General features: G+C 32.3%; 1 protein-coding gene across 2 annotated transcripts in view; it reads left to right on the forward strand.

The window, feature by feature from the left end:
• PHF14 (PHD finger protein 14) overlaps positions 1 to 21,640 on the forward strand; it is a 217,288-nt gene that overhangs the window by 87,110 nt on the left and 108,538 nt on the right. For both annotated transcript variants that reach the window (XM_055314889.1, XM_055314890.1), the window contains exons 15-16: positions 18,316 to 18,366; positions 18,489 to 18,610. In XM_055314889.1, coding sequence (XP_055170864.1) covers positions 18,316 to 18,366; positions 18,489 to 18,610 — 173 coding nt within the window. The remainder of the gene's footprint in view (positions 1 to 18,315; positions 18,367 to 18,488; positions 18,611 to 21,640) is intronic.

Below are 21,640 nucleotides of genomic sequence, written 5' to 3' on the forward strand. Positions count from 1 at the left end.
TACATTTTGGAATATTCTATTCTTAAATTTCTTAAAATAATTCTTGCTTTTCTTAGTTTTTATTTTTCCTGCCATTATTGATCAAAATGTACCTCATTTCACAATAGTCATATTGCCCTATCAAAATTTTAAAGAAAATTTACCTTTGTCACATAGGGAATTCGTGACATATATCCTAAGCTTTTATTTCTCATTTCAAAATAATATTTCACTTAATAAAACTATTAAAATGATAAATGATCTGACAACTTTCTATCCATTTCTATTAACTTTAAGTTCCTTTAGGTTATAGTACTAGCACAATTTTTAGAAAAATAGTTTGGGCTGTTTCATGCCAGTAAAAATGATTTTTTTTTCTTGTTTCAAAAATTTATTTTGTGAGATATGCGAATTGGTATTGTTAGAATAATTGTATTTTTGAAAATTCAGACTTTATGATTAAGTGTTTATAGCACTTTAATCTTTTTTTTTTTAAGAACTGTCTCTGTAGAGTTGCCTAAGAACCATCAAAAATATAAAATGATCATGGCTGCCATAGATTGAAGTCCCATTTTTATTGAACAGATTTTCTTCCCCCTGCTATTACTTTCTCAGTTTTTATACTTTATATCTTTATGTAACATCATGATGGTAGTAAAGGAGGAAGGAAAGGATTTCCATGTTGGAATATTTGAGTAAATCTTGGTATGTTGCTACTGTTAATTTAACTTCTGTTTATCCATATTGCTAATAAACCCAACCATTCTATTATTTTGTCTTTTTTCATACTATTTGATCATTGGATATTTTACTTCATTACTTTCTTCAAAGGATTAAGTCAGAAGAGGACGTAAGGGATTATTCTACCTTTATCTAAGATTGTTTAATAGTAATAATACCTAACATTTTTTTGAAGACTCATCATATGCCAGACACTGTACTAATTCTCCAGCCTACTCCCCCTTTTAAAAAATAAGTTAGTATTTGGCTATTATGACATTCGTTTTACTCAAAATGAAACAGACACACAAAGCTTGAGTAACCTATCTATAATCTTATAGGTAGCAAGCAGAATAGGACATAAACTCAGCCCGAATTAAGAAATTGTGGGCTTTTTTTGTTTTGTTTGTTTTTTAAGGTCTGTAGAAAAGATTTAGTTGAGGTACAAATGGAGTTGTAAAACATTTTGTTTTTAGGTAGCATAGTCGGGAATGTGATACCAGAAGGTTTGTGTGTCTTTCTGTAGCATAGTGTTATCTATGGTAAGACAGGCATATATCCACTTACTAATTTGTATACCGAGTTTGTTCACATCAAGTATAAGATTCAACACTCCTTTTCTTTGCACTTTCAATTGAGTGCGATGTGTTTCCCCCACCCCAAGCTTGTACAAGAGCATCGTGTCGTTCCTTTCAGTCACAGTACAATAGTGTAGAAGTGAATATAAATGTTTGAAGGTTATTCTACCTTGAGGAAATTGATATTAAAAAAAAAAGTAGAAACAGCAAATCTATACACTCACAGTAAATGTATATATTAGCCACCAGTATATGTTTATTTTACTGTTCTATGTTGGTTTGTTTTTTTCCCTCAAAACTGTGAATACTGTGAAACTTGGTATAGAAAAAAAAGAGCATATGCTTTGGTATTGGCAATGAGGATGGAGAAGTAAATAGTGGTTTTTGTTTCCTAACCAGTTACTCTAAATCTACCTAAAACATTTGGCTTATTGCATCTCAGCTTTTCTGATTAAGCAGCAAATATCTTTTTGATTTGTTCGTTTGGTTTGATCAGTGTTAAGAGAGATGGGGCCATAGACTCAAATTTGTGCTCTACTGCCTTTGTGCCAAATATGGCTGCTATTAGAAGAATGGCATCCACTTTTTCCTGCTGACAGGCAGTTTCCATTTATCATAGGCCAGAGAGTGCATTGGGAAATAGAACACTTCAGCAAACCTTACTACATTTTTATTTTTTAGATATTGGGGAAAGTCATTTTTCATTTTACTCTACTCTGATTTCCTTAATAAGGATTTATAGAAATCTGAACAAATACAGCATATTTTGAGACAGTAAATCCCATAAGATATAGATGCTTTTCAAAGTAAGTAGTCCCAGTGTTACTTTTCTTTCTAATTTTTTTCTACCCAAAGATGATAAAAGATTAGCCATAAAAGTTACTTGAAAAAAATGATAGCACTAAAGATCTGGTGTTTAAAAATAAAGTGTCAAATAGCTATTTTTAAGTTTGAAAGAATGAAAATACTGTATTTTCAGAAAATATTCCTCCTGTACAAACATGGAGATTTCTCTCGGATTCATATTTTCATGTTATCTCATATTTAATTGTTAGCTTACCACCATTTAAAAAATTTATTCTGCATGTTGGAATTACTTTTAAGTTAAGTTTTAACTATGAAAGTAATACGTGAATACTTTTTTGTCATAAGAAATTCAAAAGTATGAAGTCTCCTTTGACTTTCCTCCCAAAAAAACCCTACTCCAGCCCAATTCACTTGCCCTGAATCTATCTTTATTATAAGGGTACATATTTTGAACTTTGATTATCTGACATTTCTTTTGATGTATCTGTCAAACAAAAAATAAAAAAAGTAATCAATGAGTCATGGAAAAGTAATATGGGCATAGTTCAAGAAACATGGAAATATTAAAGTATTTATAAGTAAAAGAAGAATGATCTGCTTTTAGAAAATCCTTCACATATTGTTTCCTGCTCCAGGAAAATAACTTTGTAATATCATCTGAGATTGATTCACAAATATCCCATCTTCAGTATTTCAGTGTCTCAGTAACCATATTTTCTGTTTTATTACTGGGCACAAATAGGAAGACTAAGTCTAAAGAAGAAAAAGAATTGAAAAATATATTTTTACTTAACCATTTTCTATTATGTACTTTGTATTTTATATTAATTGTCATTACTATGCTATGAGGTAGTTACTAATGCCATTGCCGTTTTATAGTTGAGAAACTGAGGCAAAGCATATAAGTAACTTGCCTAAGGACATACAGCTTCTAAGGGCATAGAGCTAGGAATCAAACTAAGGTAGCTTCTGAGGCCATACTTTCAAGTACTTCATTATGCTGCCTTTCTAGGCAAGATTACAGTGATTATTCCTGGCATTTGTCCCTGGGCCAGAATCACAGGGTCCTCATGCTTTTAGCAGCTTAGTGGCTGACAGTTTGGTCAGGAAAATGGAATTTACTCTGTGGAGAATTAGAGACTTATACCACTGTTGGTATAGCTAGCTGGGTCTGTAGATGTCAAGAAAACTTTCACCATGTGTCAGAGGGTTCTGCTGAACATCAGAGAAAGTGTCAGTGAAATTTCTATCCTGAAGCACTGAGTAGGTTGGTAGGAGCTAACAACAGGTCAGAGAATTTGACAGTGAAGCTCTCAGCCTGAAGAACACTGTTGAGTGGGTGAGAAAAATGAGAATTTGTGGGGGATGTCTGCAAAGCCTGCCAGGACCATGAAGTGGGAGCTAATGGAAAGGTCTAGAAGGCTGCAGCATGTAAAAAAACTAATAAGCATCTGACTCCCATGACCTCCTCAGTAAAATGGCCTTCACTTAAATGTTTCAAATCTGAGATTATTGACATGGAACCATAGACAGAAAAGGTGAGAGGGAGGGCTTTGGGAAATGTGGTTTCCAGCCTTAAACAGCATAAGTAAGGTGGTGGTGGTGTTGATGGAGGTGTGTTTCAGATTAACCACGGGCAATCTAGGATAGTAACCAAATGCAGTTTTAAAAAGTGCCTAATGTACTAGTACTTGGCAGGTAGTCTAAGAAATAACATTTCTAGACTCCTTATCCCTTCCTTTTATTTCTTCTTTGACGACTGTAATACTATTTCATCCATATTCTCCAGCTCTGAGAATTTTGCAAAGCTTGCAGTAAGTTCTTGGTAAAATGGTTAAATGAATTACTGACAACAAAATACAGGCAGTGACTTAAAGAATTGTAAAATACCGGGATCCCTGGGTGGCGCAGTGGTTTAGCGCCTGCCTTTGGCCCAGGGCGCGATCCTGGAGACCCGGGATCGAATCCCACGTCGGGCTCCCGGTGCATGGAGCCTGCTTCTCCCTCTGCCTGTGTCTCTGCCTCTCTCTCTCTCTCACTGTGTGCCTATCATAAATAAATAAAATAAAATAAATTAAAAAAAAAAGAATTGTAAAATACCAAAAAGGATAATCTCGGTGTTGGCTAAAGAAGGTGAACCTGAGCTTTTTACAAACTCAGCAGTGTTTAAAATAAGAGAGAGGGTTAACTACTTTTCTAAGTTTCTGAATATCCAGCTGAGCCCCTACGATGTTTGCCATTTATTTATGAATGAGTTGCAAGTTTTTTCCTCTCCTTTTTTTCCTCTCTCTCTCTCTCTCTCTTTTTAATTAATTAAAAGAAAGTAACATGGATGAAGTAGAGGATCTTAAAAAAAAAAAGCTTCTTGTGATAGAGGATAATGTTGGCCTCCATAACTCTGTGACTTTCTTCCTCTGTTCCTCTGTCTTTGTAGAAGCCATTCAGATACAGGGCTTTTCTCAGAGTTTGGCAGAGAGCTCCTTCTATTTAAATTACATTAAGCATTTCTTTTCTGTAGAATTCCTACAATTGGTACTATCCTTAGCCAATGTCAGAAGTCTTCTTTAATGCAATTTGTTTTTTAGTAGTTGAGCCTAGGCTTTGGATCTATACATTCAGGATATAAGTTAATACTTTATAAAATAGTGACTTTCACATGTCTAATTAATTACACACTGGAGAGAACTAATAGTTTTCACTTCTGTATTGATAGCCAGTAATAATAATTGGGAATAATTTTTTAATACATTTTCACTTACTATAGGAATGAAAATATTTAGTCTTTGGGATTGGTATCTCATTTATCATAATATAATTCAGCTTCTTTTGAACTGGGGGAATTGTTCTTCTTCTCCTACCTGAAAATCTTCTTATAGGACAATGAATTAATTTATATACCTAGCCCAATTTTAAGTGTAAATGGTCATACTTCATATATAGTATTTTTCTTTGATAACAATATTGGGTAAAAAAAATTATTTTTTCTTGAACTTCTTTAAATGTTTGCGGTTTTAATCTTTCAGCAATAGATTTTTATTATAGTACCTCCTTTCCCCTAGTTTCAGATAGTATCTTTTTTCTTCTATCTTTCCAGGTTGTTTCTTTGGCATTGAGCCAAAACAGCTTTGTAATCTCATTGATCTTGTAGGTTGGTGTTTTATTGATCTGTGATGCATCACTATCTAGTATCACATCATACATTGGATGATTTTTATAATATTCTAGTTTTAAGAATTAATAGTTTTTTTTCACACCTTTGAGATCCCAGTAATTCTACACTTATTTTATCTACTCTGATTTTGTTCATTTTCAGCTTTATCTCACATCTCTTAGAAGGTAGATTGTATGTGACTTCTGATGCATGTAACATAGTTCTTAGCCTCAGTGATTTGATCTTTTAGCTTTATCTTGTCCTCTTCGGTAAACCTTTAGAGTCAGTAAAGGGAAGACAGTATTTGAAGATAAGCTTGTGTTTATAATGGATAGAAACATGAATTTATGTTGTGTTCTCTTTACAACTATAAAAATGATAAGTAATTATCTTTTTTTGTGAGTGCTTTAGTCATATTTACTTCTGAGTTTAATAGTTCCCTGTGTTAAGCAAAAAAAAAAAAAAAAAAAAAAGATTGGCTGTGTGGAAATCCAGATCTTTACATATTCTCTAGTCTTTACTTGTGATTCCTAGTCATGTTATTGAACCATTACCAGGTTAATTTTTTTCAACATATATCTATTGAGCAACTAATAATGTAAGGCGCTGGGCAATAGACCCTTAATAGAACACCAAAATGAAGACATGTTCTATGTCCTTAAGGAACTATAGTGATAAAAATGTGGCCCTCAAGTAAATGTAATTTAATGAGAAAATACATTGTTCATATGAGGGTTCATATGAGGTAAAGTTGCTTTATCTGGTAACATGATAGTTGTGAAAGGAAGAAGAGAGACAGAAGATGGAGGTGAGCAACAAAGACAACAAGTTGACTATTACTAGTAGAAAAGTATTCTGCTAGCTAAGAAAATCTTCATTTTCCTTTGCCCTAGATTTTGGTGTTAATAAGTTGAAATTTTTAAAGTAAGCAAGGTAGACACTTGGAAAAGCATTGGATCCTTCAGCATAAAATTTAATGTAAAAATTTAGTATCATAATACCTATAGCTGTCTTTCTTACAGCTTGTTTCTATAATAAGCATCTTTTTTTTTTTTTTAAACAGGCTTTATTTATTTGAGAGAGAGAGAGCTTGAGCAGTAGGGGTATGGCAGAGGGAGAGGGAGATTTCCTGCTGAGTGAGAATCCTGAGCCAAAGGCAGACACCTAACTGACTGAGCCACTTGGGCGCCCCAACATAATAGCACCTTGCCGGCAACAGCTTCTTGCATTAATAATTAATGAGTGTTAGCACATTTTCAGCAAAAAAATCACTTGATATTTCAGCCATTTGATTTTTTCAGATAAATAGGTGCAAATAGTTCTTTAACACAGCTCATTTCTTTTAAATTTTTTTCTGTGCTAAGGAGAGATTCTGATGATTACTGTATTAATTGATGGTAAGAGTTTTTTTTTTTTTAACTTTTCTTTTTACTCCATTAGAATCATCTTGTTTATGGATATGACTTATAATTATCCTTTAGAAAGTATCCATTAAAATGTAATGATATTTTCCTCTCTAGGACATTTTCTTTGTAGCATTATTCCATTTAAAAAGTAGAAGATGGTACAAAATACACTTCTTGAGAGTTTTTAGATGGCATCAAAATCTCTAAAATAGCATAGTGTGTGGTGGAAGTACCTGAACTAGCACATGGTAGATTTTTTTTTTAATTGGGTTCAATTTGGCAACATATAGCATAACACCCAGTGCTCATCCCATCAAGTGCCCCCCCTCAGTGCGCGTCACCCAGTCACCCCCACCCCCCGCCCACCTCCCTTTCTACCACCCCTTGTTCGTTTCCCAGAGTTAGAGGAGTCTCTCATGTTCTGTCTCCCTCTCTGATATTTCCACATGGTAGATTTGAATTGTAATTCACACTCTGCCAATAACCCATTATGCAGAACTGGATAAGTACTTTACTTTGTTTGTACTCAGTATCCTCATTTATAAAATAAATTAGATAATCTGCAGTCTTTTCTAGAACTAAAAGTCTCGTCTAAATTCACATTTGCATTTATTATTTTATCCTTAACACTATTAATTAGAGGGTTAAAGTACATACATTGATATTAAAAAAATCTAGAGACAGTAATTCTTTGTGATTAGGCTTCATGACATGTAATAAATTTTTTTTTAAAAGACGATATTTGTTGATTACCTTTTTTTTTTTTGCCTTTCTGGCAGTTAACTTTATTTATTTTTTATTTTTTATTTTTTTAGTTAACTTTATTTTTATTGTTATTCTGAAAAAAATTTTATGTATGCCTCCAGGAGACACTTTTCAGCAAATAGGCTACCAGATGTGTATACTGTACATTGACTTGTTTCCAAAATTTTGTTTCTTTGAAATTGTCCTTTTGTTCACTTTTCAAAGTGACATTTGATTGTTTTACTTAGCCAATTTCATACTGACTTCTTTATGATAGTAACTTCGCAAAGATAAAATATTGCTTAACAAGAATAGAAACATGCTTTCTCTCTTTATGAGTACTTTTTACTATGTTACTGTTATAAAGCTGAGTGGGCAAGGATGAGGCAGATGCTGAAGAAACCATACAGTGAGACTATCCCACTTAGTAAATTTTAAGGATTCTCATTGATCCAGTTTATTTTTAAAGGAAGGCATAAATAGAGTTTCAAAAATGACTTTTTTGGCCATTCATTATTTTTCAATTTTTTGGGTTCCTTGAGTTTAAGAGCAACTCTTCTTACAACATTCAACTTTTTTGTAAATGTATATATATATATACATTTTAATTGGGTTCAATTTGCCAACATATCGCATAACACCCAGTGCTATACACACACACACACACACACACACACACACACAGTCAGCCATGTCAAATAATTTCTTTTTGTTTTTGTTTTTAATTTATTTATTCATGATAGTCACACAGAGAGAGAGAGAGGCAGAGACACAGGCAGAGGGAGAAGCAGGCTCCATGCACCGGGAGCCCAACGTGGGATTCGATCCCGGGTCTCCAGGATCACGCCCTGGGCCAAAGGCAGGCACCAAACTGCTGAGCCACCCAGGGATCCCTCAAATAATTTCTGAAGTATTTTGTCCGGAGCCCATTTTCCTCCAGTTTTAATCTAAATTGTTTTTTCTTGGTCATTCTTGGACTTTGCTTCATCATCATCATGGGACTTCCTTTAAGCTTTCATAGGTGGAATTTTTTGCTGCTTGCATTTAAAGTTGGGTTTTTGGCTTTTTTTTTTTTTTTTTTTTTTTCCGATTTAGGCCTGTATCTTGATGGGGGAACTTCTTCAATGACTTACTTAGTAAAAGTTAGTGAGAGGTAAATTTTTGAGATCTTATGTCTGAAAATTAATTTTTTAATGCTCATTAATACTATGGCTATGTATAAAATATTACTTTTTTTTTTAAAAAGCACTATTTGACTCCTGGCTGTCACTATTGCTTTCTGCTCTTATAACTTATTTTGTCTCCTGTCTTGAAACTCTTACTATTTTCTCTTTTTGAGTTTCAGTGGTACAACTCACTACCTTGGTTGGTGTGGTACACTTTTATTCATTTATAGGAGTTTAGTGAGTGCTTTCTGTCAAGAAACTCACCTATTTTTAATTCTGAGAAATTATTTTTTGTTATTTCTTTGATAATTTTTATCCTTTGTTCTCCTTTTCTGGAACTTCTATTAATTGTATTTTGGTGATACTAGATTAGTTCTGTAATATTTTTTTCTTTCTATCATATTCTTTTTTTTTTTTTAATTTCTGGGAGATTTTCTCAATTTTATATTCCAACTGTTTTACTAAATTTCTGTTTTGGGGATGTGTATGTACTTTTTTCTTTTCTTTTCTTTACTTTCATTTTATTTATTTGACAGAGAGAGAGAGAGAATAAACAGGGGGAGCTGCAGGCAAAGGGAGAGGGAGAAGCAGGTTCCCCACTGAGCAAGGAGCCTGATCTGGAGCTCAATTCCAGGACCCTGAGATCATGACCGGAGTCCAAGGCAGACACTTAACCTACTGAGCCAACCAGGCTTCCCCTTCCTTTTTCTTTTAATAGCAGATGTTCTTATTTCATTATGACAAAAACTTATTATATTTTCAGGAATTTTCATTGTAATTCTGTTTTCTTTTGTATCCGTCATTGTCTTTGTTTCCTCTGGGTTCCCTATTTCTGTTATGTTGGTCTCTCTCATGTTGAAGCTTTAAGATGCTTGGGGATCTCTGGATATCTATCTATATCTATATCTATATATCATCTATATCTATATATCTATATCTATATATATCTATATCTATATCTATAATTAAGTTTATGTGGGGCTGTTTTTCCTATAGGGATGATTTTATGATTAGGGGCTTTTTCTTTGAGAATACCTTAAATGTCAGTATCTGTAGATTTTTTCCATATCAATTTAGTAGAAGTATTCTCTCATCTCCTAAATGGTAGGTGTAATTTTGACTGCCAGACTCCTGGATAGGTGAGGAGAAGGGGGCTAAAGATCTCACAGTTCAGAAATCAGAATTCCATGCAAATTTTCTGGCTTTTGTTTGCTGCATCATTGCTCCCTTCTCTGTGCCTGATAATCCATTGTCCAGAGTTTGTCTGGTCGTTTTTCTCCAGAGAATAGGCCTTCTGTGTCTGGTGGGAGAGGATTAATCTCTTGACAGTATAAGGAAGGAAGAATTCCCTTATAACTTTATGTTACTAAATTTTAACCCAAAGTAATGTTTTATTTCTTACCTATATAGTGATTTACACAGTGTAGTAAGTGGAATAATGGCCCTCCAAAGATGTCTGTAAACTAATCCTTAGAACCTGTAAACATGTTCTAACATGTTTATATAACAGAAGGAACTTTGCAGGTATGACTAAAGTTATGGACCTTGAGATGGGAAGATTAAGCAGAGTTGTCCATGTGCCCAGTCTCATCACATAAGTACTTAAAAGAAGAAGACCTTTCCTGGCTGTAAGTAAGAAGTAAGAGGGAGATGTGACTATAGACATAGGTCACAAAGATGCAGCATTGATGCCTTGGAACATGGAAGAATGGGGCCATGAGAAAGGAATGTTGGCATCCTTTAGGAGATGGAAAAGGCAAGTAAACTTATTCTTCCCCTTAGAGACCCCTGAAAGATATACAGCCCTGCCAGCACCTTAATTTTAACCCACTGACACCCATGTCAGAACTGTAAAATAGTGCATTTGTTTTTTTTAAGCTATTAAGTTTATGATAATTTGTTACAGCTGTAATAGAAGCTAATAGAGAGTAATTTGTGGTTCTGACATTTACAGCTGAAATGGGACAATGATATATTCCTGTATATTTTTTACTTGAAGCCATGCATGTAGGAAATGAATGACACTTTCCTCCAAACTTTTGGAAAGTTCCAGTAGTACAGTAGTTTATTCATACTTAAATGTTTTGTATCATTAAATGATGTAGGGCCAGTAGGTGAATTTTATTTTATAGTGCTTAGTTTTTTCAACATTGATGGTTGTTGAAAAAATTTTGAAAGGCATTTTAGTTTTATTTAGATATAAGTTAAATACAAAAATCCCTTATGCCATGATGGAAAATTAGTTCACTATTCTTTAAAGTTTGCTACAATTAAAATTAACCTAATCAACTTATGGTTGATGATCTTTTTTATAACAGCTTTATTGGGATATAATTCACATACTGTGCAATTCACTCATTTAAAATTGTATAATTTAGTGTTTTTTAGTAAATTCATAGAGTTGTACAGCCATTACCACAGTCAACTCTAGAACATTTTCATTGCTGTGCACCCCCAGCTCTTCCCGCCAAAATTCCTGTACCCATTAGCAGTGACTCCATTCTCTACTCTCCTAACCTTAAACCCTAGACAACTAGTAATCTACTTTCTGTCACTGTATGTCTCTGCCAACTTTGGACATCCAAGATAAATGGAGTAATACGATATGTGGCATTTTATGACTGGATTTTTTTCACCTAGCATAATATTTTCAGGGTTTATTCATGTTATGGCAGTATCAGGACTTTATTTCTTTTGATTTTTGTATATTACTCCATGTTATGGCTATACCAGATTTTAAAATTCATCCATTCAACTGTCACTTGATGGACATTTGTGGGGTTCTTTTTGTTTTTCACCCCTTGGTTGTTACAAATGATTCTGCTATGAATACATATATAAGTTTTTCGTGTGACCATGAGTTCTTACTTACCTCCATTGTACACCTAGCAGTAGAGTTGCTGGGCCTTATGATAACTCTATTTTTGCCATTTGAGAAATTGCCAGATTGATTTTTAAACTGGCCATATAACTTTCTTTTCTCACCAGCAGTGTATGAAGACCCAAGTTTTTCTGCATATCACCAATATTTATTATTGTCTATTCTTCTGATCTAGTGATCCTGGTGCACATGAAATGGTATCTCATTATGGTTGATTTGTATTTCTTTGCTGGCTAATGAGACTGATTATATTTAAAAAGAAAAAAATATGATGCAGTCCCTTTTCCCTCACATTTATCTGTGCCATGTAACAGTGCTAAAATGATGTTTGTAGTTAGACTCTTAAATGAAAAATGACTGAGATTACACATCTGTTGTAAAGCTTTAAATAATTATCTATTATTATTTCCCTTGTCCCTAATTTTAGTTTGTATGAGCTAAGAAGCAAAACCTAATGTGATAATATGATGAAATTCCGGAAGAATAACCTGAGGAATAATGAAAGATTAGTGCCCTAGCACTTTTTTCCTTTGGTGCCTTTATCACAATTGGAATTAATTTTTTATGTTATGTTATGTTGTTAGTTTAATAAATGGGTAGAGATACTTTACATAATAGAGACCTGGCTATTTGTTTTTAAATATTTAAACTTTTGTTACATGAATGCTAGATTAAATTCAGATAGTAAACCTGGGACCAACAATAAGAATTGTTTTAGCATGGAACATGCTGCCTCATTCTTTGGAATAGTTGAAGCTATATGACTGTCAGGGAGGGTTATTTTATGAAGAGTTTCCAAACTGGGTAAAGAGAAACCATTATATGAAATAACACTTAATTTTAATTTTAAGATGTGTGTGAAAGAACCATGATCCAGTTCCAATTCCTTTGACCCCAATATGTCATGGATCCTTCTTTACATTCCTAGTCTAATAGCCAGTTTATTGTCAAAATAACTAAGCAGCATAGTTACCCCACATACCAGTGCCTTTGCTTAAAATTCCAGTATTTTACTTGGATCCTATATTTAGTCATTTTAGTAATGCTTTTGCTACCATCCTTGATTCTCATCCTCTTGCCAGTCTGAGTTCTTTTTTTCTATTCTTGCTAGAGAGTTGCCAGTTACGTGTGTTTTTTGTTGTTGTTAGTCATTTTTTTCTATACTCATCTTTAAGGTGAATGTTGAGTTTTATATCCTTATTAACGGTATTAAAACTGACTCCTAAATTAAGAATAATTTTGACTGTAGTTGAGATTTTGAAAAGTATGAGTAATATATGATTTTATTTTTAGCTTCTCCTTAGTTGCACTTAATCATATTTATAAATATTCATGTAATTATTTGTTTGGTATCTGTAGACTCATGGACATGAACTCCTAAGTGGACAGGAACTGTCCTGTTTACTACTATATGTCTATTACCTCCTACAGGGTTTGGTTCACAGCAGGTACTTAGTATTTCATAGTTCTTTCCATCTTTCACTATGGCTATGCATCTGAAGTTAGTGTCCTTTGAAGAATCTTTTTTCTAGTTCCTTCTTGTTAGAAAGCGAATTGGTCCTTTTCTCCTTGTATATTAATCATATTCCTATGGTGAAACTAGAATTACTCAAAGGCAGCCCAGGAGACATTTGTGTAAGTATCTTGTTATTTAGATATTTTTCTGCATTATTTTTTCTGTGGAGACTTTACATTTGCTTTTATGCAAGGTAATTACTTTTGAAGAAAATATAGGTTAGCTTACCTATGTCCCTTTTGAAGTTACTTTAAAATTGATGTTTGTACTTTTTTGGCATATTTTCTAATGACTTTAATGTAACTTGAAAGCTTTCAGATTTTCTTTTCGTTTTCTTTACACTTTATGTTATCTAGTGACTTTTCATCTTTTATACAAGCGCCAAAGGACTTACTGGGACCCATCTTCTCATAGTCTTTTACACACATCCATCATTTTCTATTCTCTTTGAAGTTGTATATCTTTTTTCCTATCTCATACATTTTATTTTGTTTTATAGATCTCCTTTTTTTTAAAAAAACAAATGCCATAAAAAGTCAAAATACCTTTTAGCAGTTTGAGTAAAACCATATTGTTTTTCAGGATGTGCTTGTTATAGATCATTATTTTGAAAAAAGACTTAAACACATGGCTAAATTGTTTAACATCTAATGTAACAGTACTAAGTCAATATAGCCTGTTCTAAATGGCATTCTCCATTTGAAAGATAATCAAATATCCTAGAGTTTACTTACATTGCATTTGTTTTTAAATTGATTATTTTAATTTATAGTGCTAAGAAAAATTGGTCATAATTTTATTCTTCATATTTTTCTAACCTTGTTAATATAAATTAAATTAGGTAAAAATAAACCTTACAGCCAAATGACAAGGAAGGAAAACACTCACTTTTGGTGATCACTATTCCATCTGTTATATGCCAGTAGCCAATAGAAACAGATGGTGCTTTGTTCATACCTTGTTTGTATGTATAACATTTTATTCTAAATATTTTATGAGCTTTAATATATGACTGTTTTCAACATATTGTTTTATAATTGGAAAGCATATACTTATTTTTTTAGGAATTTTATATAATAATTTATGTTGAAAATTAAAAATAAATGATATTGAAGGATTTTGTATATCTGCCCCATAGCTGTTGGCATTTTTTCTGCAGCATAAATCTGAATTTTAGCTTAGCAGAAATTGTCAAGGTTTGACCTAATTGTCTTAATTAACTTTGAATTTGGAATTTTGTTCATGAATAAGCATTTTCCTCTTTTTTTATAGAACTTACACAAGGAAGCATTCCTTATGTTTCTCTAACCACATATAAGCTTGTTTATTAATTGTCATTAAAAAGATCCGTTTTAAATTTAGAGGAAACAGTACACAAATGAATATGTTGAAACCTATCTTAGTGATATCAAATATGTTGAGGCACTGTCTTAATTTTAAATTTAGTTCATTTGTCAAATGAATCATTCCAACCTTGGAAAAATCATCATGCACCTAACTTCATTGTAAATTAAATAACCCAGTGCTAAAGAATTAATGAAAATTTGTTACATGTTTTCTAGTCCAAATGAGTGAAGTTATTGATACATTTAATTATTTGTTTTAGATGAATAAACTATTAAAATGATGCGTGGTTGCTAAAAATACTCCTTTTTAACATATATACACTGTAATACCATGCTACGCTCTTTGTGTACATTTTATCCCCTTTGTTTTCAAGAAAATGTACTATAGACAGATAAAGAGCTAAGTGATCTATGCAATTCAGATTGTCCTTGTTCCTTAGGCAAATAAAATTCTTACAAAATAACAACAGAAAAAAATAGAAATATGTCAAGTTTTGGAGTGAATTTCAAACTTTCATTTACTCTTAATAGCTTAATAATTACAAAAGAAAGCACAATTTGCAACTGAACCCTCAGTTATATAGAACTACGAGGTAATGTATCTATCTTAAGTTCTGAAGCATGTTTGATAAATAAAATTCTTCCTTTTTCTACATGCTATGTTCACCCTGCTGCTTTATTTATTTTCGTTTCTAAAATGGTGTCAGCCTCAGTATATATCATGAAATGACCATCCAGTTATGAATACTTCTAATATGTCTAAGATGGTGTAAGCCTTTGGATGATTGAGATTTATTAAATGAACCAAACATGTTTTTGCTACTCCTTTTTGCATCATTTCTTCCTCTTTCTAATTCCTCTTAGCATTCCTCTTCTGATTCAAGGATACCATGTGTAAGATATCTTCTCTGTTGTGATTGTAGGCAGTCATGAATTGTCATAGTTACAGTTGTTGCCGCTTCATTAAAACTAGAAAAAAAAAAAAAAGAAAGAAAGGAAACCCAGAACTGTCAGTATTTTCCTGGTTGGAGGACTTGGTATATGAAAAGTTGTGTTTGTATAATAGTAATATAATAATAATAGTAATTCTTCTTCTTCTTCTTCTTCTTCTTCTTCTTCTTCTTCTTCTTCTTCTTCTTCTTCTTTTTCCTTCCTTCCTTCCTTCCTTCCTTCCTTCCTTCCTTCCTTCCTTCCTTCCCTCTTCTTCTTCTTCTTCTTCTTCTTCTTCTTCTTCTTCTTCTTCTTCTTCTTCTTCTTCTTCTTCTTCTTCTTCTTCTTCTTCTTCTTCCATCGTCGTCGTCTTCTTTCTTCTTTCTTCTTCCTCTTTTTTTGGAAATATTACTGATGTGCTAAATGCCAAAGAAGAAGCTTGCTGTAATTTACTTTGGTAATGGATCATGTTAGTCATTGTACTGACAGAGTACCCAATTGGTAGAATATAGTATCAATTTAAGATATTGAGGTAAAATGGAAGAATTCTTCCTTTAGGCATTACAGTGTTATACACTTGATCTTAGCCAAAAGGTCGAGAAGCGATGGTATTACAGTATTACAATGTATTTAAGTACTCAAGTGAGAATAAGAGATTTTCTTTCTCATAATAATTTTATTTATCTCTACTTGGATTACACTATTAACCTTGGATTTGGCATGCAAGAAAAATCACTGAATTGAGAGTTGAGATACGTGGGTTTGCAGTTTTACCTCTGTCAGTTATCAGCTCTGTGATAATCAAGTCACTTGTTTGGACTGCTTTTCAGAGCTCCAAGATGCTATAATTTCATATTGCTTATAACACTTCTGTTTTTTCTGGCTGGGAACTGTTTATGTTTAGTTATTTAAGAGTACCACAGGAATACATCATTGATTTTCATTTGGTAATAAGTGTACTTCATTTAACATGACTTTTATTAGAGTGCCTGGGTGGCTCAGTCAGTTAAGCATCTGACTTCAACTCAGATCATGATCCCAGGGTCCTGGGATTGAGCCCTGCTTTTCGGCTCCTTGATCAGCAAGGAGCCTGATTCTTTCTTTGCCTCTGACTGCTGTTCTTCATACTTCTGCACTCTCTCTCTTCAAATAAATAAATAAAATGTTTTTTTAAAAAAGTTTTATTTAAGTAACCTCTACACCCAACATGGGGCTGGAACTAATGACCCAGAGATGAAGAACTCATATACTCTTGGAACTGAGCCAGACTGGCACCCCAAATATTTTCCCTTTGGTACCAATTATTTGGATCACCTGATGGAAATGCCCTTATTCGTAAATTATACAAATTGAAAAATAGATTACTGGAGAAGGGAACAGTAATTTATCCATTATGTCAACTGTTTTATCATTTGCATTATCTAGTATATTTATGGTTTTAATCTAACCACTTGGTTATTTTATTAAAACATTTATTGAGTTTTTATGTAATACATATTATACTAAGTTTAATTGGGTCTAGAAGATGAATATGGCATGGTTCTTGCCAGTTTTATGATGAACTGTGTTGGAGGACAGAAGTAGAAGCATAAAGGACAGGAATGTCACAGAAAGAAAAGATGAGTATGTAAAGAGCTAGCCCCAAGATTTTAGTTAGAACATGGATAAGTGTTGTCAGCATTAAGGACTCTTCCACATTGATGTTCTCAGACCTTAATGTGTGTATAATTTACTTGCAGATCTTGTTAAAAGGAAGGCAGGTTCTAATTCAGTATGTTGAAGTGAGTGTGAGCTTCTGTGTTTGTGACAAGCCCCCGGGCATGCCAGTGCTTATGAGCTATGATTGATATTTTGAGGAGCAAGGCTCAGTGCTGTTTTTTCAGAAGTAAGAATAGACTCTCTTTAGGGCTTGCATTTAAAGTCTTTTCCTAGATAAAGTCTTTCTTCTTCTAACTTACTCCATAATTTAATTAGAACATACTGATTAGCAGTACAAATATAAATGAATACAAAGTTTATAAATTTGCTTCTTTTGAATGACTAATTTAGTTAGCTGTTCGTTATATCTTGGAGCAGATTAAACAGTATGCAATTAGCCATGGTGTTAAATAACAAGGGACTCAATATTATGAAGAATTGAAATGGACAGTAATTTAGGAAAACATCAGCTTGTACTGGACATCAGTTTTGTTCACAATTATTTGGTACCTATTCTAATTTGGGAATGTTCCTTGATCTTAAGGGTCACACAAACAAATTTGTGGGAATGGTGCCTCCTTTATCTTTCAGCCTCTAAAGAACTGGTCTGCGTAGGAGGATTATAAATTTATAGAGGATGTGCAATGTGGGTGGAAATTTTTAACATATTGGATACAAATACTATTGTAGTTTTCTTTTAACATTTAGATGTCATCTTTCTAATGATAAATGTGTTCTGAAATATAGGATGTAAAATTTCAACTAAATAAATTTAAAATAAGTCACTTATACCATGTGTTAGTTAGGTTTTTATTTTTTCTTACTTTCTTTTTCTTCTTCTTCTTCTTTTTTTTTTTTTAAGTAGGTTACATGCCCAGTGTGGAACGTGAGTTTTAGTTAGTTTTATTTCATCTTGGATTTGGGGGAATCTGAGATCTTTTATTCCCACTTTTTGATGGCAGTTAAAAGTTGGTTGTTTATGTTATACAAACATGTATGTACTCTATACAAACATTGGAAATAATAGTAATATGAGTCCAGGTTTAGCATTTCGGCTATAGAAGTCATAGAAGTTAAAATTTAAATGCTCTGGATAAATCATAATTGTGTGACATGTGTGAAGTATTGAAAAATAATTTCAGCTGATTTTGGAGAACTTTTCCTATCAGATAGTTGTGGAATTTAAAAGTAAAACGCTTGTAAAGTACATTTAATTTGTCATGTTTTATCTCTTATGACATAAACTGTAACAAAGTGCACTAGAGTGATACAGTATTAATTAGAAATACTACTTTTTCAAGTGCTTAACTTAAAGCAGTAACATTTAACAGAAAATATTTATTTTTATTATTAATTAAACATTAGATATTTTTGTGGAATTTTTTTTTCTTAGAGAACCAGAGGACGAAAGCGAAGCTTCATTCCTGAGGAAGAAAAACATGAGGTTGGAATAAGTTAAGCATTTTTTACAGTCTAAACTTTGAGAAACTTTCTTGCTTAAATTTTCTTTTTTCCTCATATCTTGGTTTTGTTTTATGTTTTGTTTTGTTTTCCCTTGTATGGCAGGAAAGAATTCCTAGAGAGAGAAGGCAAAGGCAGTCTGTGTTACAAAAGAAGCCTAAGGCTGAAGATTTGCGAACTGAATGTGCAACTTGCAAGGGAACTGGAGACAATGAAAATCTTGTCAGGTAAATTGGTTGCTGAGACTTTGTCTTTAGGGGATTGAGGTTCCATCTTCATCATTTTCTCATCACAGATATAATGGGGAAAAAATCACAGTATAGGACCTTTCTTAAAATCTTATTTAGTGGAAATAGTAGTTCAGAAACAGATTTCATCCACTTATTAACCTGCCACACATGGTTATTCTCTGGCTTTAGGTGTAATTAAGAGTGAAGTCTGGATTTTGAACACAAGAAACAATTTTCTCTTGACAATAGCAGTTAGCAATGCTCTGTGTTTATAGGTCACAAAAATAATTTCATCTAAACAGTTCGTACTAAAGATTATTTCATTTCATAAACAATAAAATTCCTAAGTTGTTACATATTATAAAAGTTGAAGTTTATTAGTAATAATGATAGAGATTCTTTTTTATTGACGAGAGCTTCATTAGTACTTCCTTACCATTTATCAAAACGAATGTGTTAAATGCTTCTCTCATGAAATAAAGAAAGGTGAAAAGATGGCCTAGATAGATTTTGTTTTTTGTTTTGTTTTCTTCTTTGTTTCTTTGTTTTGCTTTGGTACTTTTTTAAAGAATCAGACATAATGCTAATCAGGAATCTCAGCTGATGTTACACAGTGACTATCCTGAGGGTCCAGAGACTGCTAATTTTAGCCTTTTGCTTCTTGCTGAGATAAAGAAATTACTCAAAGCCCTGGGTGAGATGGAGGAGTGGGTGGAGTGGTGAGCAAAAGATCTAATTTAAAAGTAGTATCATTCTTTCAAAGGACAGTGGCACAAAGAGCCTTCTAGTATGTTAAGGAAGCCATTTCTGATTTCTTTCAAGAATTATCTTTTGATAAAGCCCTGTGAAATTAACTGAGGGCACAGAAATTAAATGTTTCAAAAAGAATGAGTTGTTAAAACATACATTAGCACTGTTAAATGATTTTAAATATTTGCTTCCAAAATGATGTCATTTATTTGCCATTAAAAATCTAATTTCTGTTTGTTTTAATTCCTCAAATAAACGTATGCAGTTTTAAATTTTATGTGTTTTTTTTTTATACTATCATTAAAGAAAATGAGAAAATAAAAATTCCAGTGAAGAAATACAAGTGCTTCCACAGAGTTAGGAAGGTCTATCATCTTTGGTCAGTGTTCTCCGAAGTAGTACATAGTAATGAGAGCTATCCTGTAGATGAAACTCATTTAAATTTAGGGTAGAGTAGTTTTTGTATCAGAAGATACACATGAATAATTCTGACCATAATACAATTTTCTTTATGTAAAAAAAAAAAAAAAGAAATCCCAAGCATAAGCATAACATGATGGAGTGCTTAAAACAATAAAAATAAATAAATGAAAAACACCATAAAACAGTCTTATATAATGAACAAAAATTCAATCTACAGGAAATCCCCTTGGGGTTGAGGGATGCATCTTGGGATCTGATCAATTTGAAACAGTAGTTAAAAACTAGAGAGCTGGTTCTCTTTTTAATTATGTGAAAATTATGTAAATAATTTTAATTATATGAAATAATATATAATTATATATAATTAGATTATATTATTTAATTATATATATATATATATATATGTCCTCATATATTTTTCAAGATCCTAAGCTGATTTATGACATTTTTGCTGTAGGACCTATAAATTTATTTATTTTATTTCCTTGGTTATGTATTTGAAAGAACGTAGGACATAAATTCATTTTTATTTTAAAAACCACTTTATAACAAGAGTATATCAACACATCATATTTTAGTTATAAAAAAGTAGGTATAATCTTTTTTTGATTCTTGATGAGATTTTAAAAATAGTATTAGCCTTTCCTATCATTTATTTAATTAATTATTGTTATAAAATTTCCATTCCTAATTGCATTATTATAACATGCCAGTGCCAGTGTCTGGGATTTTGTGGAAAGTTCTTCTGGAAGGTAAAGATATTTTTGTTACTCTAGAAATGATGAATATACAAAGTCTTCCTTGATTTTGCCTTGATAAGAAGATAACATCACATATTTTCTGCAAAGGTTTTAAAGAGGTAATGAAGAGGGAATTAAATGTTTTATAATATTATATATTAATGTTTTTGAGGATAAAATAAGCTGGATATAAAGCAATGACATAAATTGTTTTATAGTTATAATGTGATTCTTCTGTTATAAAACAAAACAAAACAACATATTCAGTTTTAGCGCTATTGCTCTTGGGTTAAAGAGAACTTTTTTTTTTTTTTACGTAGAATTTCATGTGTTTAAAAAGGTAATCTTATAAGCTAATATTTGCCATTTTCCCTAACATGTCTTTAGTTTTGTAATTGGCACCATTATTATTTGCAAATCACCCCCCCAATCTATGCTTTTATGATTAAGTTGCATCTTAAATATTATGTACACATGCTATTTTTTAACTTTAATTTTAAGACATTTTAAATTAGACTTTACTTTTCCTAAAGATATATTTCAGTGCTTAGTCAGTGATATATTATGCTTACTATGTATGTCTGTTAGGTTCTCATAAAATTAATCTTCTTGGGTGGTAATTTAATTAATAATATTTTAATGAATATACTATATTTTCTCAGGTTCTTTTGAACTAGTGTACGTGATTCACTAGAACCTGCTATTTAGCAACTTTGATTTTGAAACCACACTTCTCTATGTAATTCAGGCTATATAAAAAAAAAATCCTTCTTAATTATTTTCCTGGCTTTTTCACTTACCTGTATACGTGTATATGTGAATTTACATGTATAATCTTTTCATATCATTGGGAAATTGAGTTCAGTTGATCCATTAACTGTAATATTAAGTTCTAGCTGTTATTTTTGGTTTGCCTCTAAGTTTTTCTCAGGTCTTTGGCAAGTAATTTAGCGTTTCTGTGTCTCAGTTTTTTTTGATCATGGTACATGATCAAAATTATACTCTGTTCTATTAGGGACTTAAATGAGTAACTACTGAGTGATAAATATTTTCCATATAAAGTGGTAGGGTAGTGGTATTGTTTAGTAATACAAAGGATACATATATGTGGGCT

Source organism: Nyctereutes procyonoides, unplaced genomic scaffold, assembly GCF_905146905.1.
Source record: "Nyctereutes procyonoides isolate TBG_1078 unplaced genomic scaffold, NYPRO_anot_genome, whole genome shotgun sequence".
Classification (NCBI taxonomy): domain Eukaryota; kingdom Metazoa; phylum Chordata; class Mammalia; order Carnivora; family Canidae; genus Nyctereutes; species Nyctereutes procyonoides.